Genomic DNA, 23,238 nt, shown 5'->3' on the forward strand with positions numbered 1-23,238 from the left:
GTAGGGGAAATTGCTTTACCCTGCGGTGACAGAGTTTCAGCTTCTTATGGCTAAAGTGAGGAAAAGACGCAAAGGCAGCATTTCAATTACAAATTTCATTTATCATGTTTTCACGGTGCTGCCACCTAGTGGTTAGATTAATCAGGTTGAATATGTCATAAGTAACATGTCATTAATTCTACATGTTAAGATTGTTGTTTGACTGACAGGTTTCGTTTTTTTCCCCCCGGATGCCTATGATTTGTTTGTATCAGATTTGTATAAAAAGCAAAGCAGTTTTTTTAAATGGGTTTATAGTTCGCTTCGAGTCAGTTATGTTAATTCATATTAAATGTAAATCCTCTTACTAAAAAGTAATACATGTAATTAATGCTCTGTTTTGCATCTTTGTCTCTTTTAGCAGAGGGTCTGCCTCAGGTCTTTTATTTTGGGCCCTGTGGGAAATACAATGCCATGGTTCTGGAGCTGCTCGGTCCCAGTCTTGAGGATCTCTTTGACCTGTGTGACCGAACGTTCTCCCTGAAGACCGTCTTGATGATCGCCATTCAGCTGGTAAGGACACAGCTGCTTTTAAGTGTCATTTACACCTGTGAGTGAAATACCTTGTCCGGGTTAATCCGCATATTATAGTAAGGGCGTGTGTCTCTATTTTAACAGATTTCGCGCATGGAGTATGTGCATTCTAAAAACCTAATCTATCGGGACGTGAAGCCAGAGAACTTTCTCATCGGGCGGCAAGGCAATAAGAAGGAGCACATCATTCACATCATAGACTTCGGCCTCGCGAAAGAATACATCGACACAGAAACCAAAAAACACATTCCTTACCGGGAGCACAAGAGCCTCACTGGCACAGCGCGATACATGTCTATTAATACACACTTAGGGAAGGGTAAGTGTTCCTAACCTCCCTGGTCTCAAGCTAAAAGTGGATTAAATTGACATTTGACATGAAATTTTGACATCCACAATTTCCACTTTCTTTCTTGTGGCTGCCTAAGTTCACTAATGCAAAAGTACTAAAATGTATCTTGATAGGACTATGGTTTTTTAATACTTTGGTGCGCCTACAGAAATGCATAAATATGATTATCTTGCATTGTATAGCTAAGTGTCACGATTATTTGCTGCCACCTTAGTACTTCAGTGTAACAGTGTGCGTATACTATATATACATACATGTGTGATGACCAGATTGGGATCTTTTTTCCATAGAGCAAAGTCGGAGGGATGACCTTGAGGCCTTGGGTCACATGTTCATGTATTTCCTCAGGGGAAGCCTCCCTTGGCAAGGACTTAAAGTATGTTGAGCCAGCTTACTTCATTCAAAATGCAACCATTTTGTACTTGAATGACGGAGATATTCATTCGCGCTTTTCAGGCTGATACACTTAAAGAACGCTACCAGAAGATTGGGGACACGAAACGAAACACTCCCATTGAAGTTCTCTGTGAGAATTTTCCTGGTGAGGCCCTCCACTACTCAAACCAATTGTTTTAATTTGCATTTGCTATTATATATTCTGATTATTGACTTTTCTCGGTGTATGGGGAACAAGAGGTATCACTTTGTCATTTGTGGTTTCAGAGGAGATGGCCACATACCTGCGCTATGTCAGGCGGTTGGATTTTTTCGAGAAGCCAGATTATGAATATTTACGGACCTTGTTTACGGAGTTGTTTGAACGAAAAGGATATACCTTTGATTACTCCTATGACTGGGTTGGCAGACAGATTGTGAGTCCATGTGGTCTTTCTGCATTTCAATCACGGTAACCCTATTTGAAAACCTGGTGAGCGTTCTTTGTGCGGCAGCATCCCAACCAAACTGATCCAAATCTTGTGCATTATGTTCCTAATATGAGGCACATCTGAGAATCCACTCTCAGTTAAAAGCTGACATTAGCATGTTACTAAGGCCTTTCACATTTGAGGTTTAGTTCGGAACTGTGCACGGTTCGCATGAAAAAAACGCTAATGTGAAGGCTGTCAAGTGTACCCGGGTGCGCACCTGGCTACCGGACCTAAGACTACCTGAAGGAGGTGGTCTGAGTGAATATCACAGCAACACAGACCCGGATGCGCACTTTATGAGGAAGTTAAGTGACCTGCGCATGCGTTTAAGCCGATTACAATGTATTCCCTTTAATAAAACACACGTAAGAGATGATCGTGTTGATGATTCACCTTGGATTCGAGCAAGAGTGAGCCTGCATGGTATTTCTGCTTTGCGAGTGGATCAGAGCGGCAGGTCAATGGTAATCCACTGTTTCCTCAAAAACTGTTTGCAAGCAGCAGAAAGCCGTCTGCATGCAGATGCGCATAAATCCAAATGTAATTTACTCTGCTGCGCATAATAGCACCAAATTAATACAAACACAATATATTGAGCCGTGTTCTGTTTTCTGTCTTGCACCGTGCACATTTTTATGACGTAAGACGAACGCAAACGCACCAGGATCCAACAGAATCAAGTTGAGTGAAACCAAACCAACGCTGCGGGGACGCCGGAAACAATCGCACTCAAGTTCAGACCGCAGCAAACAAGCCCAATCTTAAAGCGCCCTCAGTTTACTACACATTACATACCTCTACAGCATGTCAATGTTTTTTTTTTTTTATTAAACCATAAATGAAGGAACATCGCAAAACGTTATGTAATTGAGATGCTGCAATTGCTGCAAATAGAAACGCTGCCTACTTTCTGGAACAACCTGTGCATATAATGTCTTGAAATACTTTATAAGTAGTGGGCCAGCAACGGTGCTCCAATGTTCGGTTAGATTCATTCGAAGTCTTGAAACTGATGCTCACTATGTTTTGTTGTGTTACTCACAGCCCACACCAGTGGGGTCAGTCCATGTGGACTCGGGTGCGTCTGCCATCACACGTGAAAGCCACACACACAGGGACAGACCCTCCCAGCACCAGCCCTTAAGAAACCAGGTAATATCATCATACTCCCTCAAGAACCTTGAGATTGACCCTGTATTTTGATACAGGAGATATGCTTGCTATGTTTATGACCTGATAGTTCTACAAATGTGTGAAACCTTACAAGAACATTCCCGGTTGTATTTCACCCCCAAAATCCTGAAGACATATTTGGGTATAAAGCCTACTTTAAAAATATTCATATTGCAACTATGTTACAGCTTAAACTTTATTTATATATTAAAAATATATTATGTATAGTAATGCGATTGATATATCGTGTAACTTTTGATTTTGGGGTGAAATGTGGCCTGGCGATCGGACACACCGCACAGGTTACCAGCAGAGCTGCTGGTGGAGATGATTTTAGAGGCTTTCTGCAGTACATCAAGCCTAAATCGAAAGCATTAGACCCACCCACTCGCCACACTGGCTGCGACAGCACGCACTGCTTCAGTTTATCATGCCTCAGAGTGCATGCCAGCAGAGAAACGTCCTAATACTATTTATCACTTAAGACTTTTTACTTGATTTGCTAGTTGTTTTTGCAACCTGCTTTTTCTGGCTCTTACGTTTGCAAGTGCAAATCATCTTTGCACATCTCACGAAGCTGCCCTGTATCAAACTCATCCACTAAGGCAAAAGTAGAATTCTGCGCGATCCAATTGGGAGACAGCAGAAACAGTTCAAGCTCAAGATGGGGAATATTCAGGGCAGTGATGTGAAGTTACAGTGAAGGGCTATATTCTAATGGATCTTGTGAGGAAGGTGTGCAGATATTTTTAGAGGTTCTTGGCTGAAATACACAGGGGCCTACTAAAGTGCTTTCATCATTTTGATTGAAGTTTTGTCTTCAGCGAATCTGTTTTGGAGGGCAAAAAAAACAATTTATCACCCCGACCCTGCAGAAAATCTACTAAACTGACTCGACCGAGCCCAAAGGGGCCCAGAAAGATGTTTGATTAAGTGCGAAATTACACATTTTTACCTGAAAGAGTAGTTATAATGTTTCATAATTTTAGTATAAACATAATTTCTTTTATCTGTTTAATCTGGAACCAGATGTATTCTAAATTATCACTTTAAAAATGTATTCTTGTGTTGTTAAATGACTATGAATGTGATTCCTATAAGGTTTAAGTTGACCAAATTTGGCTACTTATGGTCATTTTTTATTTAAATGAATTATATTTCTAAAGCTATATATTTCTATTATATTATCTTATTTGGAGACTACATGTAAAGTCAACTATAGATATAGTTTTGCAACATATAAAGTCATTCAACCGCTGTCGGAAAGTTTTGTTTATTTTCGTCTGTATTAATGCTTTTTTATTTTACGTTGGCTTTTTGATTTAATTGGACGCAGTCACTTATGCCATTTCCTGGCTTTGACCGGCTCTTTTGTTTCTTTTTGTCAATTTTCGTTCCTGCATTGTGCTGCATGCCACCTGGCATCACTCCTCCCGCTCTCGCTCACTCACCACACCTTACCTCCCTCCCCACGCCTCCTCCACCCACGCAGACGGCCGTCTCCGACCGCAGAGGAGCTTGGGAGGTGCAGCCCAATCGCCAGACAAACTCCTCCTACCTGACCTCCCACCTGGCGGCAGACAGGCACGGGGGCTCGGTGCAGGTACTGCTTTACCCCTCGCTCGACGACTCCTGTGTGTGTGCTCACGTCTGCAGCCGTTTGCAGTGACGCTTTCCTCCTGCTTTCAGACCTTATAGTAGAGCACTTCTTCCATAGGTTCTCCTTTCCAGAGGATCTTGTTTTTAGCCTGAAATCAATGTAGAAATGCTGCGTTTCATTTGACATTGAAACATAGATAAACATAATGACAATGGTAGCGTTTATTTTCCAAGAGAATGGGAATTTAATGAGCCATAGATACACCTGTTTATGCAGACCACACCGATTTTTATTTTGGTGTCCTTTAATATATAAAGTGAATGCTTACTCATCGTATAATTAAATGCTTTAATGCATTTGTTTCAAAGTGCCACCATGTGATGTCATACATCTGCAGTCTGACATCAAGTCAGCAGCTTTCCATGTAGGACTTTGGAAATGTACATGGCTTTCCAAACGTTCATATTAAATTGATGTGTTGAATGGAATGCGGCACAATATATGATTACCCCAAGGCTGAAACTGTTAATGTATGAACACCTGCTGTCTGAAATTAATATAAACTAGTTTGATTTGTATGTTGATCTTAAGAAAGTAACAGATCTCGACTGGCCATACAGATAAAAGACACAATTTATTGCTTTTTTGAGACCCATTCTAATGTAACTATATGTTTAGATATAAGCTTTTATTTTGAGCTGACCGAATTATCATATTATGCCTCAGTAGAACACTAATGCCACATGATGTTTTGAGCTTAACATGTTCTCTTTCATGCTTTCCTGCCACAGGTGGTGAGCTCAACCAATGGTGAACTGAATGCAGACGACCCGCTTGCGGCCCACTCAAATGCACCAATCACAGCGCAGGCAGAGGTGGAGGTGGTGGATGAGGCCAAGTATGTGCATTTCTGTGCGTCTCTGACTTGTGTCTAAATGACACAATGTTCTATAGTTCTCACGGTCTTTCCCTGACATCACAATTATAACTTTCCTGTGGCTCAGTGGTTAGAGCATGGCGCTTGCAATGGCAAGGTCATGGTTTCGATACCAGGGGATTCTGCATAGTTAGAAACAAATGTATAATACAATACAATGTAAGTCGCTTTGGATAAAGCTTCTGCCAAACGCGTAAATGTAGTTATACATTTTCATGTGCTTTCTCCTGTAGTGTTTGAAAATGTGCCATGTGTGTACCACAGGTGTAGCAATAAGACTTTGGTTTGTTATACGGGACAATCTTTCAACGTAAAATACATCCATGTGTTTTGAGCGCAAAGTAAATAAGCATTCGTATTTAAACAAAATTGCACTACATTCTATTTATACTTGAAAGAACTGAATGACATAGAAAACAGATTATCCAAAAAAGCTGTTTTGAAATCTCTTTAAATGTTGTTTAGGTAGGAAGCTCACTAGGATTTATAACGGAGCGCATATTTCCATTAGCCATTATTCATAAATGGCTGCAGCCGTGAGTCTGGCAGTTAAATTCAGAGGCGATAACACACTTCAGTTTCTTTCCCTTAAATGCACCTGATGTACATTTGAGTTTCAGCCCTGTCTGATATAATTATAAACACTCATTGTTGACGTACTTTGATCATTTTTAAAGCTGCCTGTCTTTGATTTATTAATGCACGGACTTAAAAGTAGCACTGAAAGTGTAGCGATATAAATTATCAGTACGGCACAAATGCAAAAGGTCGCCATGGTTATTACACACGCCACGTCTAATCTCTCTGATCCTTTACTCTTTTTTTGTGTTTCCTTTGTGGTTCCATTGTTACAGATTGTCATTTGAAGATTAAATCGTCCTTATCGCATGAAATCTTTGCTGTCGCTCAGTTAAAAGACGTTTGCTGTAGTAATGCAAAGTTCCTTATGCGGATTAAAATGTATATTTTGAATGCACAGTATGTCACTTTGGATAAAAGTCAGCCAAATGCATAATTTGTTAACATATTAAAGTGATAGTTCACCCAAAAAGGAAAATGAGGTGTTCATTTATTTTTCATTTACGCTATTGTCTGTATGACTGCAGAACACAAAAGAAGATATTTTGAAGAATGTTGGAAACCAAACAATGGTGGTAACTATTCGCTTGCATTGGTTTTGTGTCTTTACAATAGAAGTGAATGGGTATAGCCATGGTTCCGTTACCAACACATTTCCAAATATCTTTTCATACATGTCATACATGTGTGAAATGACCGGAGGCGGAGTAAATGATGCCAGTATTTTCATTGTTGGGTGAACTATAGCTTTTAATAAGTTGTTTTGTTAAATATTTAATAGCCTTTAGTTATTGCTTCATACATTTAGTTAATAGCCAGTATATGATATGAAATGTTACCTGCTAGTCTGGTGGCCTTAATCATTAAGGGCAAAATTTCGTTCTTGAGAACATTTGATTGGATATAATATACCATTGTATACGCCCCTGAGAAGCCATCAGTTTTTTTTGTCACGTGTATTCACTAGGGCAGTGGGCTGCTGAGATTACTACTCCTTTTTTATTTTTGTCATCTGTTACAATTTCACAAACAGGAATACAGAAAATGGCCGCTGTGTGTTATGAAAAGCGTAGTCTGAATGGAGCCGATATTTCAGATCTCAGAACTTTCTCTGTTCGCTTGTCTTCCTGTTGGTCTTGTGTCGCCGGTATTAGTTGTCTCATCATCTCACCTCTGTGTAATAATCTGTCTTTTCTCTTTTCACACTCTTCTGTAGCTGCGTGAAAATGCTCAACCTGTGGTGAGTCTCTCTCCAGTCCACATCAAAGCTAAAGGGAGTGGACCAGCCTGGACTGTGGCCATATAGATGTAGCTTACACCAGGAGTCACATTGACTAACACAGTTATAGGCTAATGTAGTATTTCACGGTCTGCGAGTTTGAAACTGGAAGAGAGTGATGTGTCCGCTTAAAGTCTGAATTCAAAGATTGAGGTGTGCTGTAATGGCACTAATCACCCGTGTAATGAAATTTCCATTATGCAGTAATGAAATGAGGAGGTCAAGGTCTTTACAAAAACCCCTTTCGGACGTATGCAGACCCTTAACTAAATCTCTCGTTGTACGACATTAACAGTCCTGTGACAGTATATTTTTATTTAACATGCAAATACCACGACGTTGCTAAATTGTTCACTTTGATAAGTTGCTTGTTTAAAGTTAGAAGGCTACTGAAACATTTATTCACTCTCGTGTCATCCCAAATCTGCATGACTTTCTTCTGCAGAACATAAAAAGAAGATAAACCACCGATGCACGTCTCAAAATATTTTCTTTTGTGTTATGCAAAAGAAAGTCATACAGGTTTGAAAGACATGGGGGTCAGTAAATAATGAAATATTCATTTTTGAATGATCTATTTCTTTTAAAGCTGTGCTTTACAACTGTTGCCTCTATATCGCCATCTCTTTGAAACATTAAAATATTTTACGTACTTTATGTCGGTTATGATGTCATTCTGACATTAACCGTGAAATCTAATCCTATGGCTCAAATTATACATTATAGACGGTTTCATCAGATGCACACACCTGGCCAGAAGTTAATTTACAGTCTGTGTTTGTTGATCCATCTGGCTAGTGGCTAATAATATAACTATTTAAATTGTATTTAATTTATATCATTTATTATTTATATAAAATATTAAATAACCAATTTGTAGAATTTTATTGTGTATATATATTTTTTAAATAAACAATTTGTTAAAAGGTTGTGTAACTTTAGGAAAGTAACGGTTCTTCTTCTGGTAAACCAAAATAATACTGGCTAGACATACTTTTAATTTGCTAATTTAATTTACTTATTTGTTTTGCTTGTAATCAGAAATAATCTACAGGGGGACTATTCTTTGCGGATGTGAACTGGAAGTTACGTTTTGGCCACAAATGTGCGCCTGTGCAGTAACGTTTGTCTATGTTCGTGCTTTGAAACCGTCTATATTAATATTCAACAAATATATAACATTTATTATAAGCTTTACATTGGGAATTTGGGTAGGCTAAGCAGTAAGCATGTTCTTGCGCGGTGCTTTTTGTTTATTTTAACCAAAAGTGCTGCGAATTGCAGCTTTAAAATGAATAGAAAAATGTCACGAGAGGAAATTATCTGTAAGTCTTGAGCTAAATACGGTGGTAATTGTGGTAAAAGTCAAATTCTTTTTAGATTATTAAATCTGCTTCATGTCTTGGCCGTATCACCACCTCTTTGATGACAGTAATTTTTGGTATTTTAAGTACTTTTAAGTTAGACGTTTGTCAAAGAGAGTTGACCTTTTCAAGCGAACAGATGTATGACACTTTTATGACATAAAATATGACATGAATTCTATGTCACTGTAGGATATGAAAATGAGAGACTTGATTAAGGCTCATCATATATCTGCAGGCTCTGCATATCTAGGACTGATTTTGTTCATCTAATTCAAAACGGCATTAAACACAATGAACAGATACAGCCAATGACTGCTTGAGATTTATTGGCTGTTTTGCAGCATCTATAAGAAATATGTTTAGTAAAGTCTATCACTTTTCAATGTGTCAGTCTGGTGCTGTTCTCTTCCACTGCATGTGCCTTGTTTTTCCCAACTCATTCTGTCGTGTCGTTGCTGTTATTGTAACACTCTTGTCGGTGCTTTTAACCAAACCCAGGCGTCAAGTTCTCTTCTGTTAACTATTAGTCATTCGTATGCCAACATATAGATTGATAAGGATATACCAATGCATTCCCTAGCCTTTTTGACAACGCTGACTATCTGCTTGATGTGTGATTTGTTTTCTAAGATTGACCTTTTTTAGAATCAGCCAAACAGCAGCCTGCGCTCATGTAAACCTGTGTGTGTTTGTCCCATAGGTGCTGCTGCTTCTTTAAAAGGAAGAGGAAGAAGAACACGCCGCGGCACAAATGAACATCCAGCCTCTCCTCGAGAGCCCGTTCCTTTGGTTGTTTTCCGAGCGTTCAAATAAAGAATTTTTTAACGAGAAGAAGACGGCGAGCCTTCAAAACTGCTTCAAGTGGACCGATGTCTGAAAACCGAGGCGCGCACACGTTGTCTCTGTTGGGATTGTGTTGATTTTTCGTTGTTTTCTTCCACACATGAATTCGGGCAGCGGCAGGCCTCTCAGACAGCTTCCTAAAACTGTCTCTTGGATATTCACGCAAAGCACTGGAACAGCACCGCACTTCATTCGCTGTCATGCTTATTTTTTTGTTGTCCTTGCCGGTGGACGTTACGGGGAGGAAATCTCTGAATGTGCTCTCTTATCCTCTTCCTCTGTGATGGAGACAGTTTCCATTGTGTGACATAGAGGGAGGGAGCGAGACAAAGTCACCCACGCTGGAGCTTGAACCGCAGACCTTTTCCACGCAAGACGGAGCCGCCGCACGGGCCTTCTCCGTTCACCCCTTTTATTTTAAGTGTTTGTATGTGTTGGCCGATTGTTGGATCTCGCGCTGCCAGGAAGTGGTCGAAGCCTTAGAATATGACTAGCGTTCGTCGTCGTATCTATGGGAATGATTTTACCGCTGCGGGAATAGCAAAAACAATGTCCTAACGATGCCAACCGGCCTTTACACGTGAACTTTGTGAAAGTGTGACGTAAGCAGCTCTGTTTCCAGTGGTAACGGGGGGGGGACGTGCTCCTCTCCGTTCCACCGACTAGTATTTAAACTGCTTGTTCTAAAGCACTCCTCCCGATACACCCACCACCCCGTTCTGCTGCTGTTTCTCTTACGACGTCGTTTCGCTTTGGCGTAAATCTGGCTGCTTTTCTGTTGGCTGCCGTGACCAGCAAGACCTCTTTCTTCTCTGTGCTTTTGTACCTGAAACCATCGTTTCTGTCACCTTATTCCCACAAACAGTCCTTGATAGATGTTGTTTTTTTAAATGCCAGAAATTCTGCTTATTATTCAGGATGTGAGGAACCATTATATGTGCCAGGATGACTTGTGGGTGGCTAAGAAAAGTCTTATATTGTATAAAGCAAAGATAAATTTCAGCTTGTAATAACGGCCATTCGGCAAGCATTGTGTGTGTGACTCCAGGTGATGAAATGAGAGGGTGTAGCCTGGGAGGATCTAGACTGAAGGTAGTGACTGCCACTGCTTAACATCTCGATGTAATGCCTTAACATTACTCAGCAGGGTCCACCTTTACGGGACTCCGCAATAGGACATTATAAAATTCCTCCCATGCCTTCATGCTTGTGATACGCGTCTCATTCCCTTTAGGATCATTGCTGGGGGGGTTGAGTCACTGAAGCTAATGAATATAAATTACGTGGTTAAAAAAGTATTAAAACCGCCCCACCGAAACGGCCTGTTTTTGTTAATGCTTGCGGGACTGCGCCCATAAGCAGCTCTGAACAGGGCAGCCCTTGACCTCTTACACGGATGAGGCAGTCCTATCCCGAGCTCAGTCCTCAAAGCAGGGATTGGATTATAAAAATGGGGTTTTATGCTAAAATGACTGTAGTCGTGTTTTTTTACGTCAAGAGAATCGCTATGAGAGACTTTATAATCTCTGTCGTGATATTGCCTTGCTCATTTCTTGTTTCTCGCGTTCACCTATTCACAGCATTAAATCCATGCTTTTATTTCGTGAGCTTTCTAATGTAAAGTAAATGTGAATTTATGTAAAATAAATTATATAACTATTATTTTTATTTTGATCACCATTACAGACATTGAGAGAGAAGCCATAGGAGTGTGGGGCTGCACTAAAGTTTCATTTGACCCTCGTTGACTTTAACTGTTAGTCTGTGCGTTACTGTATTCTTCTGACCTCTGAACTCATCTGTTGTAAGGAACGGAGTCTGTTTGAGGAATTAAATACCCCACTTGATCTGACCGTTATGTTTCATAGAAACCTTTGGTACCATGATGTAAGAAGGGTTTAAAGCTGGAAGGGATTCGTGAAAGTTAATCTAGTGATAGAAATGGCCATGTTGGACCGAATGGATATCTCAACATGCCACAAATTCTTAATTGGCACATTTGTCCAGTTCTTGACTAATCGGTTTTCAATGTAAATAGTCATTTGGTGAGCTCCTCTGAGGTCTAAGCCCCAGTTCATTTCAGGAATATACTTAAAAAGCTACTTCCAAGCTCTAATGGGACATGCATGTTGGGTCGGCAGCAATAGGGGAGCCAACCGACCGTTTTCACCTCTGCATCATGGTAAGCTTCATTTTTCCGACGTGATGGTTATTTAAGAATTTTCCTCATGCTTATCCAGCGTGATGCAGGTCACTTTGGGTCTAAATTATTCTGTGAAAAGTACTTGAATGATACGCTTGGACATCCGCTCTTGGGGTCTCTCTCGTGGATGTGTCGGGCAAGAGGAGACTCTTTATTTAACATTCTTCTCTTATTGATATGTATTACGTGCCTCGCTAGAGTTGAAAGACGATTGTGTATTTTTGGATGTGCACTGCTTGCTATTGCCAGGGGCGACTGGCTAAAAGGAGTGATTTCGCGAGACAAGTTGACCATTCTCTAACCCCCTCATTGACTCTCGGCTAAAGTAAAAGTACGGACTCATTTTGGCTAGAACCACTGAAAGTATCCGTTTTGTGAATATAAGCAGAATACGTAATTGTTCAGCTTGTCTAACAATGGTTTAGCTATCTATTACTGCTATCACTGGACTGACATTGAGATTAGCAGAAGACTACAACGATCCAATTTCCTGGTTGTTTCACCTGTTGAAAGTGGCTCATCTATATGTAAGACACTACACACTAAAATCGCACTCCCGATATGCTATATATGAAGTACTTTCACCGATGGATGGGTAGAACAGACATCATTTGTTATTACTGGAATATTACATGAAACGATCAATATGACTACTACACAGTGATTTCAAACCATCTTTGATTTTATTTTATTTTTTAAGATTGTACCATATGTTTTGTACAATTTTGTAATTTTATTTGAATAAAGATGGTTTCCCTACAATTATGACCTTCTGAGTCAATTTTAGGTTCAAAAAGTGTTCTATTACAGTAATTGTTTCTCCAGAGGTCAAGCATTGTGGGTCATTTGGAAACCGTTCCATCTTCTGTAAATGGCCTTTGCATCCCATTTCTGATTCCATGACTGTGCCACAGATATACAGAGAGGTACAGTACAGATTCTCATAAAGTTAAAGTTAGTGACGTTAATGCAGATTCTATGTGCATGGCTTTTGATTTAGAAAGCAATGGAAACTACTTGTCAGTTGGGCACTGGGCATGAAGTTGATACACTGGTAATCTGTGGCTGCATAATGCCTTAAAATGCTACTGCAAGGCTGCGAGTCTGACCCTCTGTACGCTCGAGTTCTGCAGGTAAATCTCCACTGCGTACTATTTTTACCGCTGTATACTGCATAGGCCTTCCATTGTGTCTGCTTTAGAGTCGTAGCGCTCTCTTTTCTCACTAAACGTAATCATTCCCATCACAGTTTTGGTTCATGAGGGAACTTGTCGAACATTTCTAATGAACCAATTGTTCTGGTTTCTCGAATGACCTCGAAACGATGATTATATTACAACAGTCTGAAAAGGAAAGCACTGCAATATTTTGTTTCCACTTTTTGTGGTGTTTGTCTTTTTTTTGGACAACGGTTCTGTACTTCAAACATATTAAAAACGAAATTGTACAGTACTGCGAGAGTGGTCCTCTCTTGTTCTGGTCATACTCGCAAACATACTTTCGGTTTCATTGTATTATGGATTTATTGTGTTGAAATATGAATGTTACTTAAATGTATTTCGATGATTTACTTTGTCAAGGGCTTCAACCGTGATGGACCCATTTTCTCCTGTTTCTCTCTAAAACCCCTTTTTAAGTTGCAGAAAGATTAAGGCCTTAATCTTATTAAAAATGCCTATTTTCCCGAGGAGTCGTACACAATTCCATACATAACCTTTCAAATTAAATTTGTATTCCCTCTACTGCTTAAGGGAAACTCAAGTTTGCACCCTTTTTTATGTAAAATAAAAGAAATGTCTCTTAACCTCCGAGTCAGTGTGTGTTTGCCTTCTTTGAAGTTTATAAAGTCAACTATTATAAATGATATTTTCAAACTTTAAAGCGGCTCTTGGTCTATTTATTTAGGTATTTATAATACCTTAAAACACATTGCAACAAACTTTGTCCATTTTCATAACTTGTATGTGTTTTCCTACCTGTTCTCTTAACCTGCTGTTGCTTTCTGGTCCCTGTCCTCTCAGTCTTCACGGCTCAGTAAATCCTGGCGCTTTGCACACAGAAATGTTTATGGATGCCTGTACTGCATATAGTATCATAAAGTATGTTCTTGAATCAAATGTTTAAAACCACATTTTAATGTGGTTATTTACTGACATTTTTTTCTTCAGTTTTTCCTGAAACGTAAAGCGACTGAACTTTCGCTGACGGAATATTATTCTGGAAAACACACGTTAAAAGTCGCTTCACACGGCAGGCGTTCACTATTCAGTATATTTTAGTTGAATGCAGTTTATTTGATATTCGAGAACACGATATATTCATAGTATATAAAACTGCATGTTATAATAAAATTGTATATGAATTAAATACAAGCATAAACATTTTAACTTAACCAAGGCGCATTTGTTTCTCATTCTATCGCTCATTTAACACCACTCACCACAGTGAAATCAAACAATTTCGTTACGTATCGCTTACATTTGTTTTTAGATATTGTATTAGTTTTTAAAGATAATTTTAAAGTGTGGTTTTGACGCTCCTGTTTTTGAAAGCTCCGCGGACGGAACCGAGACTTTTATTCGACTTCCGGTAGTGTTTTATAAACTTCCGCTTTGTTCGGCTTTAAAGCCTTTTACTCTAGACCGTCTAAATATGGTGAGTTTGTCAGGCAGAAATGCTCACGTCAATCCGTCCAAATCCTATTTGATATCTACTTGTTCAACGTTCTTAAAACATCGTAATCGTTTGCTTTCATGCCCACGTATGTTTCTACACAGTATTTTGACAATTATAAGTTAGGATGTTGTTGGATGTTAAGTAATAAAACAAGCGTTTCTTGGCGAGCTCCCATAACGTCGAGTTCCACTACACCCGGGGTACTGACGTGTTTCAGACCACGTTCGTTTAAATGCCGTCATATTCAAGTAGTTGAAGAAGCACCTGTCATCTTCACGGCATATAAAGTAACAAAACACTCCCAAAGTCTTGGATTAGAAAAGTCAACCATTGTTGTAGTAGAAAAATATGTTTGTGGGGGACTGATGGTGGTTTGTATTATGGGAGCAATATTTGTACTGTGGCTTTACTATAAAAACTAGTTGGACAATAATATCTCGCTAACTCACATTGGCGTAACTTTGTTTTGTATTAACGTTTTCGTAAATAGTTTCTATAGTAAATCAGATATTTATCATATGTAGTGTGCGGTCCGTCTATTGCCCTAACTTAACTTTTGACAGCTCGATTGGTCTCATCTCAGTATTTTCAGAATACTTGTGTGTTGTGTTGACAGGGGCGTGTTAGAACAAAGACTATTAAAAAGGCCGCTCGGGTCATTATAGAGAAGTACTACACTCGTCTGGGCAATGACTTCCAGGTCAACAAGCGGGTGTGTGAGGAGATCGCCATCATCCCAACCAAACCTCTGCGCAACAAGATTGCAGGGTGAGTGATTTCTTCCACATTTAGCTGTATTGTGAATGTCGGGCGGCTTAGTTTTAATACTTTCCCTATGTGGTTGTAAGGCAATGAATGTAAATTCAGGCCGTCAGAAACATAGTACGGTTTTGTTGTGTGGTTAGACTTTTGAGGTGCGTTTGATCAGATTTGCCAGGACAGCATCTCTCCAGGTGGGAAGTTGCCTTTCTCTGGTTAACAGCGCGTGACCCTCGAACGTTTCCGTCTCTCTGCAGGTACGTGACCCATCTGATGAAGCGCATTCAGAGGGGTCCTGTGAGGGGCATCTCTATCAAACTGCAGGAAGAAGAGCGAGAGCGGCGAGATAACTTCGTCCCAGAGGTCTGTGTCATTGTTCCGCACATGTGCGCTGCTGTGTAAGATGCTGATCATATGTGTCTGATGTCATGTGTTCAGGTGTCCGCTTTGGATCAGGAGATTATCGAGGTTGATCCAGACACGAAGGAAATGTTGAAGATTTTGGTAAGTTGTTGCATGGACTGGTGTGGAAACTGGGGAAGGGATGAGATGTTTTGGTTATATTATCGGTACGGTATGTTGGAATGGAAGCTATGCCAAAATCGTGGGTTTGAACATAGTTGGAAACAAATGTATGGAATGGATAAAAGCGTAAATGTAAATGGTAGCTGACATCGTCTCTCTCGTTGCAGGACTTCGGCAACCTCGCACAACTGCAGGTCACCCAGCCGAGTATTGGAATGAACTTCAGAACTCCAAGAGTTTAGATGTAATTTATCAAGACACAATAAATATTGAAAAATATTTGTTTGGAGTCATTTTTTATGTGGATTCTTGGGGTTATAACCTTTAGTTTAGCTAACCTGACATTCGGTCGTCGTCATGTCTTACTGAAACGTAAGTGTATCGTGTCTCAAGTTGTTCTACGACAATTAATTACCACAATCATGTAATCGCATATTATTGCAATTCCTTTACTATTATTGGGAGTGTTTACTTTTAAATGCATTGTGTGAAAATAGGAAATACACAATTGGAAGCATGTAAATAAGAGGCAACAAAGGCAATGTTTCTCTGAATATTTTTTTAAGAAAGCCACAGAGTATTTCTAGAGACAGCGAGAAGATATTTGTACAGAAATAAGCAACAACAGAATTCTGCATTAGCAACACTGTAAAACCTGCCGCTGAAATATTATTCCAGCAGCAAATAAACATTAGACCAGCTGCCTAGGCTAAACTATGACACTAAATTACACAAATAGAGCTTTATATTCAAAACACAGGATATGTAAAAATGTTTTTTTTTCTTTATCTTTTCTTGAAATTGTTGAAAAAGTGCAATAAAGGTTTGACTGCCAACAGGTTAGCCCAAACAGGTACTGTTTTTACCAAGCTTTTACCCATGTTCCTATAGTTACCCAATATGTCTTACAGTCAGGATGACATTCAATGAAATGATAATTGTGACGTGAACTTCTTAATACCATTGATTGGTGTTACATATTTTCTTTGGGTAAACGGACCGATCAAAACCATATCCAGCAGGAGAGGGACAGTTGGGGTTTCGCCTTTCACACTGAAATTCTATACACGTACTTCATATAACAAATACAAGTAACATAACGGGAAATAAAAGCTGAGAAGTGAGAGTTCAACATGATGAGTTACATGCCAGGAACGTTGTCTATAAAACAAAGTAAAATCTCACAGTGAATGTCATTCATTCAATAAATGTGTTTGCGTCTCATCTGGAATTCAGACTAATGCAAGTCATGAACGATCATGCAAAGCACTTTCCACTGTCCCAAACTTTTATCATTTATAAATGTGTATAACCTGAAGTTCTGAGTTTCAGCACCAAACGCTCGCGTGAAGTCCGGCTCTGACAGCATGAGCGACGGAGGTCTCCTGTTCGTACCCATGTACAAAGTGACAGCTGATGGTTCAGCATTACAGAAGAAATATCACAGTGTTTTGTGATACACGTTCTGAAAACAGTTTGAGTAAAACAGGTGATGTTGTCACACCATGAATTTAATAAGGCAATTTCTGAAGGGAACTCCCATGTAAAAAATGCATAATGTACGAGGAGAAATGACATTACCGAAGGCAAAGATCCATTCAAACCACAAAAGAAAAAGCGGCCTTTGACTGAACAGAAGCTGTCGTGGGGTCGAGAAAAATCGCCATGGCGACAAAATGACTCAGTTATTAACATATATATACAAACTGATGAGTGTATATGCATATAAAACAATACAAAACATGTTTAAGAAAATAAGACATGGCACATTATATGTCATACAAAAGAGAAAGAGACGTCAATCAAAATGCTTAATACAAAATGAGAAAATAAACAGGACAAGTCCAACGTTCACCTCACTGGAACGGGGGCAATATATATATATAGATACAAAAACATACAAAGAAAAGACACAAATAAAACACTGTAAATTGTGCCTTATGAGCACCAACACTTACACCAGCATATCGTCGTTTTCCTTTTTTTCACAGGATAATAAAATGTCTTTTCAAACTGTCTCCATTGAAACAAAAGGAAAAGCTTTAGAATGGCTGAACTTTTCTGTCCTCTGATGAAGAAGGAACTAGTTGTCCTTTCTCAAAATGTCCTCTGTCCCTCATGATGTGTTTTTTCCTTCCCGAGAGAAAGCAAAGTTCTTCCTCTCTCCTTTATGCGAATGACTGAGAACCGCACGTGAGTGCTGCACGTCCTCACTGCGACAGGTGAGGTTCACGTTCAGGCCGTCGTGATGGCGTTCAGGTCCTTCATCAAACCCTCCAGATGGGCCATTTCCTCCGTTAACTCGTCCGTCTCGTAGTTCTGAGGGAGAGGAAGAAGGTTACTGCGGGGGGTGGGGTGGGGTGAGCTGGGGTTTTTTGGGGTAGATGGGGTGTAGGAGGGGATGGTCAATGGTACTGCAGAGGAAGCGTAAAAAGCAAACAGGTGAGTGAAACAAGATCAGCCACAGGGAATGGTAGGATGGCGGGGTGGGAGTACAGGCATTACGCAGCAGAACGAATGAGAATCATTCGCAAGATCAAATAAATCCGTTCAAACAATTGTGAGATTGTAATACATTTTAATAGGCAGGCAATACATAATAAATTAGTTAAAAGGGGGAAGCAGGTAAAGATTTAAGAGGGAGAGAAGAAAGATTCAGTTAAAATCTTACAAACATTCAAACACAATATTATAATATGAAATATGTAAAAGAAATTACATCCAGAATATTATTTATGTATTTATTCATATAGTTCTGACTTTCGGTTGAGAATACAAAACTATATTAATAGGTGAAAGCATTATTCATTCATTTAACAAAATATATATTTATTATATATAGATAATAATAATTTTTACACACATTAATGTTGGTATGTATCTTGCCTAATGCATTGTTAAAATAATAAAAAACATTAAAATGTTTTACTTATTTCAAAATATAATGTTAATCGCAATGAATCACATCCAATATGAAAGTTTGTGTTCACATAATATATGTCTGTGTACTCTGCATATCAATTTTGTATTTATAAACAAACACATTTAAAGGAAATATGTACATTATTTATGTTTACCATTCATTTAAATTGTATATAAATGCTTTTTAATTATTATATTTTTCTTAAATATAAACATGTATGTGTATGTTTTGATAAATACAAAATGAATATGCACAGTGCTCATACATACATTATGTAAACACAACTGTTTATTCTGGATGCGATGAATCGTTCGACAGCCCTAATTTATTCATATCAGTCGAGAATACAAAACGATGTTAATGAGTGAAACCCGAAAGCATTTTAATAATATGAATACGTTTAACAAAATACATATTTATCATACAAACAATAATTAATATAACAATGATTTTTATGAATATAATTGAATGTAATTATTAGCTTTAGGATAATTAATTTTTATTTCTATTTTAAGAATAAATCATATCTTCATCAATAAATATGTTAAAATCACTACAAAGCACCGTGGCTTTTAAGTTATATTATATTCAGATATATAAAAGAATATTCAATAAACAGTACTGTATCCTATGTATGGAACTGACTTCATCAGTTAATATGTATAACCATATTAATGGGTGAATCGTTATTTAATCTAAACATTATTAACAACAAATGTAAGGGTTTATAAAACATTTCATCTTTTATTCCTGTTGCTATCGTTTTGAAAAGCAATAAGTCAATTGAATCTGTGTGTTAGTTTAATCCCATGGCTGATGACCTTTACTATGTTTCATTTGTTTTGAATGAAACCTGACTGTAAATGAGGCTGTAGGGCACAGATGTACCCTCAGATGTTTATTGTGTTACACTGTTATGTACCAGTGTATCGGGTGATAAAACACAGCATCATACTAACAGATGTACTCACGCTCCCAGAATCCTCATGATGTCTGCTGCTGTCTGACACGTCCGGAGCGCTTGGAACTATGACAGGCATAGGAGTCCTCGTTCTTCCCAGCGTCCCGATTGAGGCCGTCTTAACGGAGTGTGGCCCTAAAACATACAGTACACGTCAAGCAGTTTCAGTCTGTTATTGGGTTCAGACTTGGATCGGTCACCGATGTAAACAGGGCCGTACCTGTCTGAGACAGCAGTGGAGTGCTTGGCAGTGCTGAAGAGTCGTACATGGAGTGGGCTGGTATGGCTGGCACCGCGAAGCTCTTGAGGGCGTGCGTGGGGCGAACGTGAGCGGTGGGCGTTGTAAACATTGGATCGTCCTCTGCAGCGGAGCTGTGGTAGCTGATGTCTGTCTCCGAGAGATCATTGACGCAGGAGGGCTGGCCGGACGGGGGATGCAGGTCGGCGTTGGGCGTGTTCCGTACCGATTCTGTAAGCACATCACATGGGTCAGCACATACCTCATAAAGGAATCACTGCAGGGAACTGTGCAAGCATCCTATCATTAAGTTTAAGAGATCCGAATGTAAAAGCCAGGTTAAGAGAGGAAACAGATTAAGTGTTTCCTTACAGTTGTCATGGTGACCAACCAAAGCTGTTTGGAATAGCCAATATAATGTATGCACATTAACTTTATATATGCATATAATACCTGAAAGTAACGTTCAATCTTATTGGTTCTTGCACGTCTCGTGACTGGCTGTCATATGTGTGTGTCAACACAATAATTCATCTAAAATCTAGATGTAACAATCATTTTATATAAATGATGTCGTGTGTGTTTAACTTTGAGATATCGATTATGCATCTGAGATGGCAGGAGGGTAAGTAAATTATGAGAGTTTTCGCATTTGGGGGAACTAGTCCTTTAATAATGAGAGGTAGGAGACTTAATGCAGGAAAATAACAGGTTATCATCCAGGCGTCGCTGAGGGTCTTCACAAAGCATCGCTAATGCGCTCTCACCTGTGGAATCGGCCCTGTCTAGATGAGAGATGGGGGTGGCGATGGACCGCGGGCTGCTCTGGTGATGTAGATAGCTGCGTGTTGGCGAGGCCAAGCTGCCCAAGTGATAATGATGGTGATGGTTATCGAGGGAATGGATGGGGTGAGCGCTAATCACAGCTGCGAATGGACACAAATAACATTGAACAATGGTTTACCCTAAATGTAGGCACACGGCGCTATGACGAGATGAGACCACCTGCATGCAAAGACCACCACAGACTAAAAGACAACATTAAGCAACAGTACGTGAAAGAACACATTCTACTTAAGTACGCAAAGGAAGATCTACAGGGACGTTGCATCAAATAAAATCAAATAAAAAGGCTCTAAATGAGAAGACCCGGACCCTGGATTAAGATCACACTTACGCTGAGGGGGCTGTGCATCAAAGGGCATCATCATTTTAGGTCTTATTCCTCGACGGCCCGCCAGGGTAGACATGCTGTCCTCTGATTCATGACCTGCAAATCACACAGCGACCAGCCAATCAGATTGAGGCAGGTTTACCCACCCAACAGGCTGCCAGAACAAGAGCCTTGAGCAAACTACCAGCTGACTTCTAGAGTCACCTGCCAAAATCATGTTTTAAAACTGCAGTGGGATGTTTGTCCATTAGAGGGCACTACAAATGCACAAATCAGAAGGGCCACATGAATTGAACTGCAACATCACCACACAACCCATGAAACGAAATATGATGCACGAAACAAGCCAATCGTGACAATAATGACACACAGTAAGCATGACTTAAAGCATCTCTTAAGAAGCAGCAGTTGGAATGATGTCATGGATGATGTAGCAGGTATTGATATTGCATAAAAGAATCTGATGAAACAATTTCTATCGTATGTTCACATATTTCCTGTTTAAAAAGTTAAGGAAGTTAAGCAGAACATACTGAATGGCTTTTTCTTTTGCTTTATGTCAAAGCCAGGCAAAACAACTCAGATTTGCTATTCGATATTGGGAGTTTCGGGAATTTATTACTTGAATAATACAATTTTATACAATAAATGTATCGCCAATACATTTTTATTTTTCAAACTTTTTAAAGCACACTAGTATATAGAAAACTAACACAAACATTACACATAACGCCATCAGTTTAGCTTTCACATGGTCTTAAAATTGAGGGGCTCTTACCGCGGTAGGAGTTGCGTCTCTGGAGCATGGGGTCCATTGCGGTGTCCACTGGGGTGATGTCTTGAGAAGTTCTGGGGATTGGCGTGTCGGTCATGACGGGGTTGGGATCGGGTGATTTATCGACAGCTTTGAGCTCCAGGCGCTCGTGGTGAATCCAGAGGTCCGGAGGCTTCAGATCTTTTGCATTGCCCTTGTATTTGTGGGATCCATTGGCAGACTTGCAGGCCGCACGTTTCCTGAAGGACACGTCAAACAGTGTGAGAAAAGAAACTGAGAGGGACTCAGGTTTATCTTTAGCATTGATCTAATCTTTGTGTGTAACTTACTTTTTCTGCTGCGTGGTGGAGCGACGTGTACACAGAAAAGCTCCAACCACCACCAAAATGATGGTGAACGCCCCCACAGACACGATGATGACAATAACCAGGATGTGATTATCACCGGTGCCAGACATATCTGGTTTTCCTGAAATAAATGAAACATCTCAGATTATTACTATGCAGGAAGTTATGTCAACCCTATATTGTACTAGATGGATGGATGGACGGACAGATATAAAAAAAGATTACCTCCTGTTCCAAAGCCGTGGTCTGGTGAGAGAGGTCTTGGTTTCACTATCCCAGGAGCTGTGGAAGAGGTCAACAAAGAATCAGTACTGAAACTAAACTTCACATTAGAGCATAAAGACATTAAATGTGTGCAGATATTCATCTCTAGACTACAACCATTGCATTTGAGAAAGAAATGTTAGTCGTGTTATGTTAGGAAACAGTCAGCGGGTTAGGTAAGCAAATAAAATGATGTGCTTATCTCCTCAGCAGCTTTCTCTATCTCTCCCTGACTGATGAATTTCAGAGTGCAGGGAAAAGCAAGATGCTCGCTTCAATTTGAGAACATTAGTGGAACAAGAGAAGAGAGATCAATTACCTTGGTCATTAGCCATTTTGTCAGAGGATTCGGCTAGCAGGAATAAAGCAGAGAAAGGCAGATTAGAGGAAGAATAGCGTGCAGTCAGAGCTCGCGAGAGAATCGGCATGAAAGAATAGTGAGGTCAGGCTCAATGCAGAGGGTTACGCTTCCCATGAGATTAAACATAAGCGTGTGTGTATTAGTAAAGCAGTATTGTTTACCCACAATTAATCCTACAAATTCTTTTCTGCGTCCAGACCGTGCTGAATATAGCAGCTTAGACCAGCAAGAACAGTTTTTTGTGTGCGTGTTTAGTTTGGTGCTGAACACAGCTTTGAGACTCAGTTTTTTGTCTGCCGGTTAAACGAGCCAAAGTTGCATTTTATTACTTTTTGTGGGGTTAAAAGTAAAGAACTGTTGCAATTAAAGCAAGTACATTCACAACATGAAATTAGATTTAGCAGAAATGTCAGTTTAACGTCATTTGACTTTAATCCATATAAAGATACATCTGAAAACG

General features: G+C 39.6%; 3 protein-coding genes across 8 annotated transcripts in view; 2 read left to right on the forward strand and 1 right to left on the reverse strand.

Annotated features, from left to right (window-relative positions):
* csnk1g1 (casein kinase 1, gamma 1) overlaps positions 1-13,583 on the forward strand; it is a 32,329-nt gene extending 18,746 nt beyond the window's left edge. The window contains exons 5-13 of one of the 2 annotated variants that reach the window (XM_079480689.1): positions 401-552; positions 658-892; positions 1,216-1,301; positions 1,382-1,466; positions 1,589-1,737; positions 2,839-2,946; positions 4,460-4,570; positions 5,359-5,465; positions 9,430-13,583. In XM_079480689.1, coding sequence (XP_079336815.1) covers positions 401-552; positions 658-892; positions 1,216-1,301; positions 1,382-1,466; positions 1,589-1,737; positions 2,839-2,946; positions 4,460-4,570; positions 5,359-5,465; positions 9,430-9,484 — 1,088 coding nt within the window. In that variant the 3' untranslated portion in view covers positions 9,485-13,583. The remainder of the gene's footprint in view (positions 1-400; positions 553-657; positions 893-1,215; positions 1,302-1,381; positions 1,467-1,588; positions 1,738-2,838; positions 2,947-4,459; positions 4,571-5,358; positions 5,466-9,429) is intronic. The other variant, XM_079480690.1, reaches the window with a different exon arrangement.
* Positions 13,584-14,388: 805 nt separating this feature from the next.
* On the forward strand, positions 14,389-16,014 carry rps17 (ribosomal protein S17). The gene is made up of 5 exons (XM_079481454.1): positions 14,389-14,430; positions 15,068-15,219; positions 15,468-15,573; positions 15,649-15,714; positions 15,903-16,014. The coding sequence occupies exons 1-5, from the start codon at positions 14,428-14,430 to the stop codon at positions 15,975-15,977; spliced, it is 402 nt and encodes a 133-aa protein (XP_079337580.1). The 5' UTR covers positions 14,389-14,427; the 3' UTR covers positions 15,978-16,014.
* Positions 16,015-16,282: 268 nt separating this feature from the next.
* neo1a (neogenin 1a) overlaps positions 16,283-23,238 on the reverse strand; it is a 113,257-nt gene continuing 106,301 nt past the window's right edge. For 2 of the 5 annotated variants that reach the window (XM_079454864.1, XM_079454863.1), the window contains exons 21-28: positions 22,379-22,435; positions 22,136-22,274; positions 21,810-22,045; positions 21,035-21,127; positions 20,625-20,783; positions 19,840-20,088; positions 19,630-19,754; positions 16,283-18,054 (exon numbers count right to left, since the gene is read on the reverse strand). In XM_079454864.1, the coding sequence (XP_079310990.1) occupies positions 17,971-18,054; positions 19,630-19,754; positions 19,840-20,088; positions 20,625-20,783; positions 21,035-21,127; positions 21,810-22,045; positions 22,136-22,274; positions 22,379-22,435 (1,142 nt within the window). In that variant the 3' untranslated portion in view covers positions 16,283-17,970. Of the gene's footprint in view, positions 18,150-19,617; positions 19,755-19,839; positions 20,089-20,624; positions 20,784-21,034; positions 21,128-21,809; positions 22,046-22,135; positions 22,275-22,378; positions 22,436-22,736; positions 22,770-23,238 lie in introns of all 5 variants that reach the window. The other 3 variants (XM_079454861.1, XM_079454865.1, XM_079454862.1) reach the window with 3 other exon arrangements.

The sequence above is a fragment of the Barbatula barbatula genome, assembly GCF_947034865.1.
Source record: "Barbatula barbatula genome assembly, chromosome: 1".
In the NCBI taxonomy this organism is placed as follows: domain Eukaryota; kingdom Metazoa; phylum Chordata; class Actinopteri; order Cypriniformes; family Nemacheilidae; genus Barbatula; species Barbatula barbatula.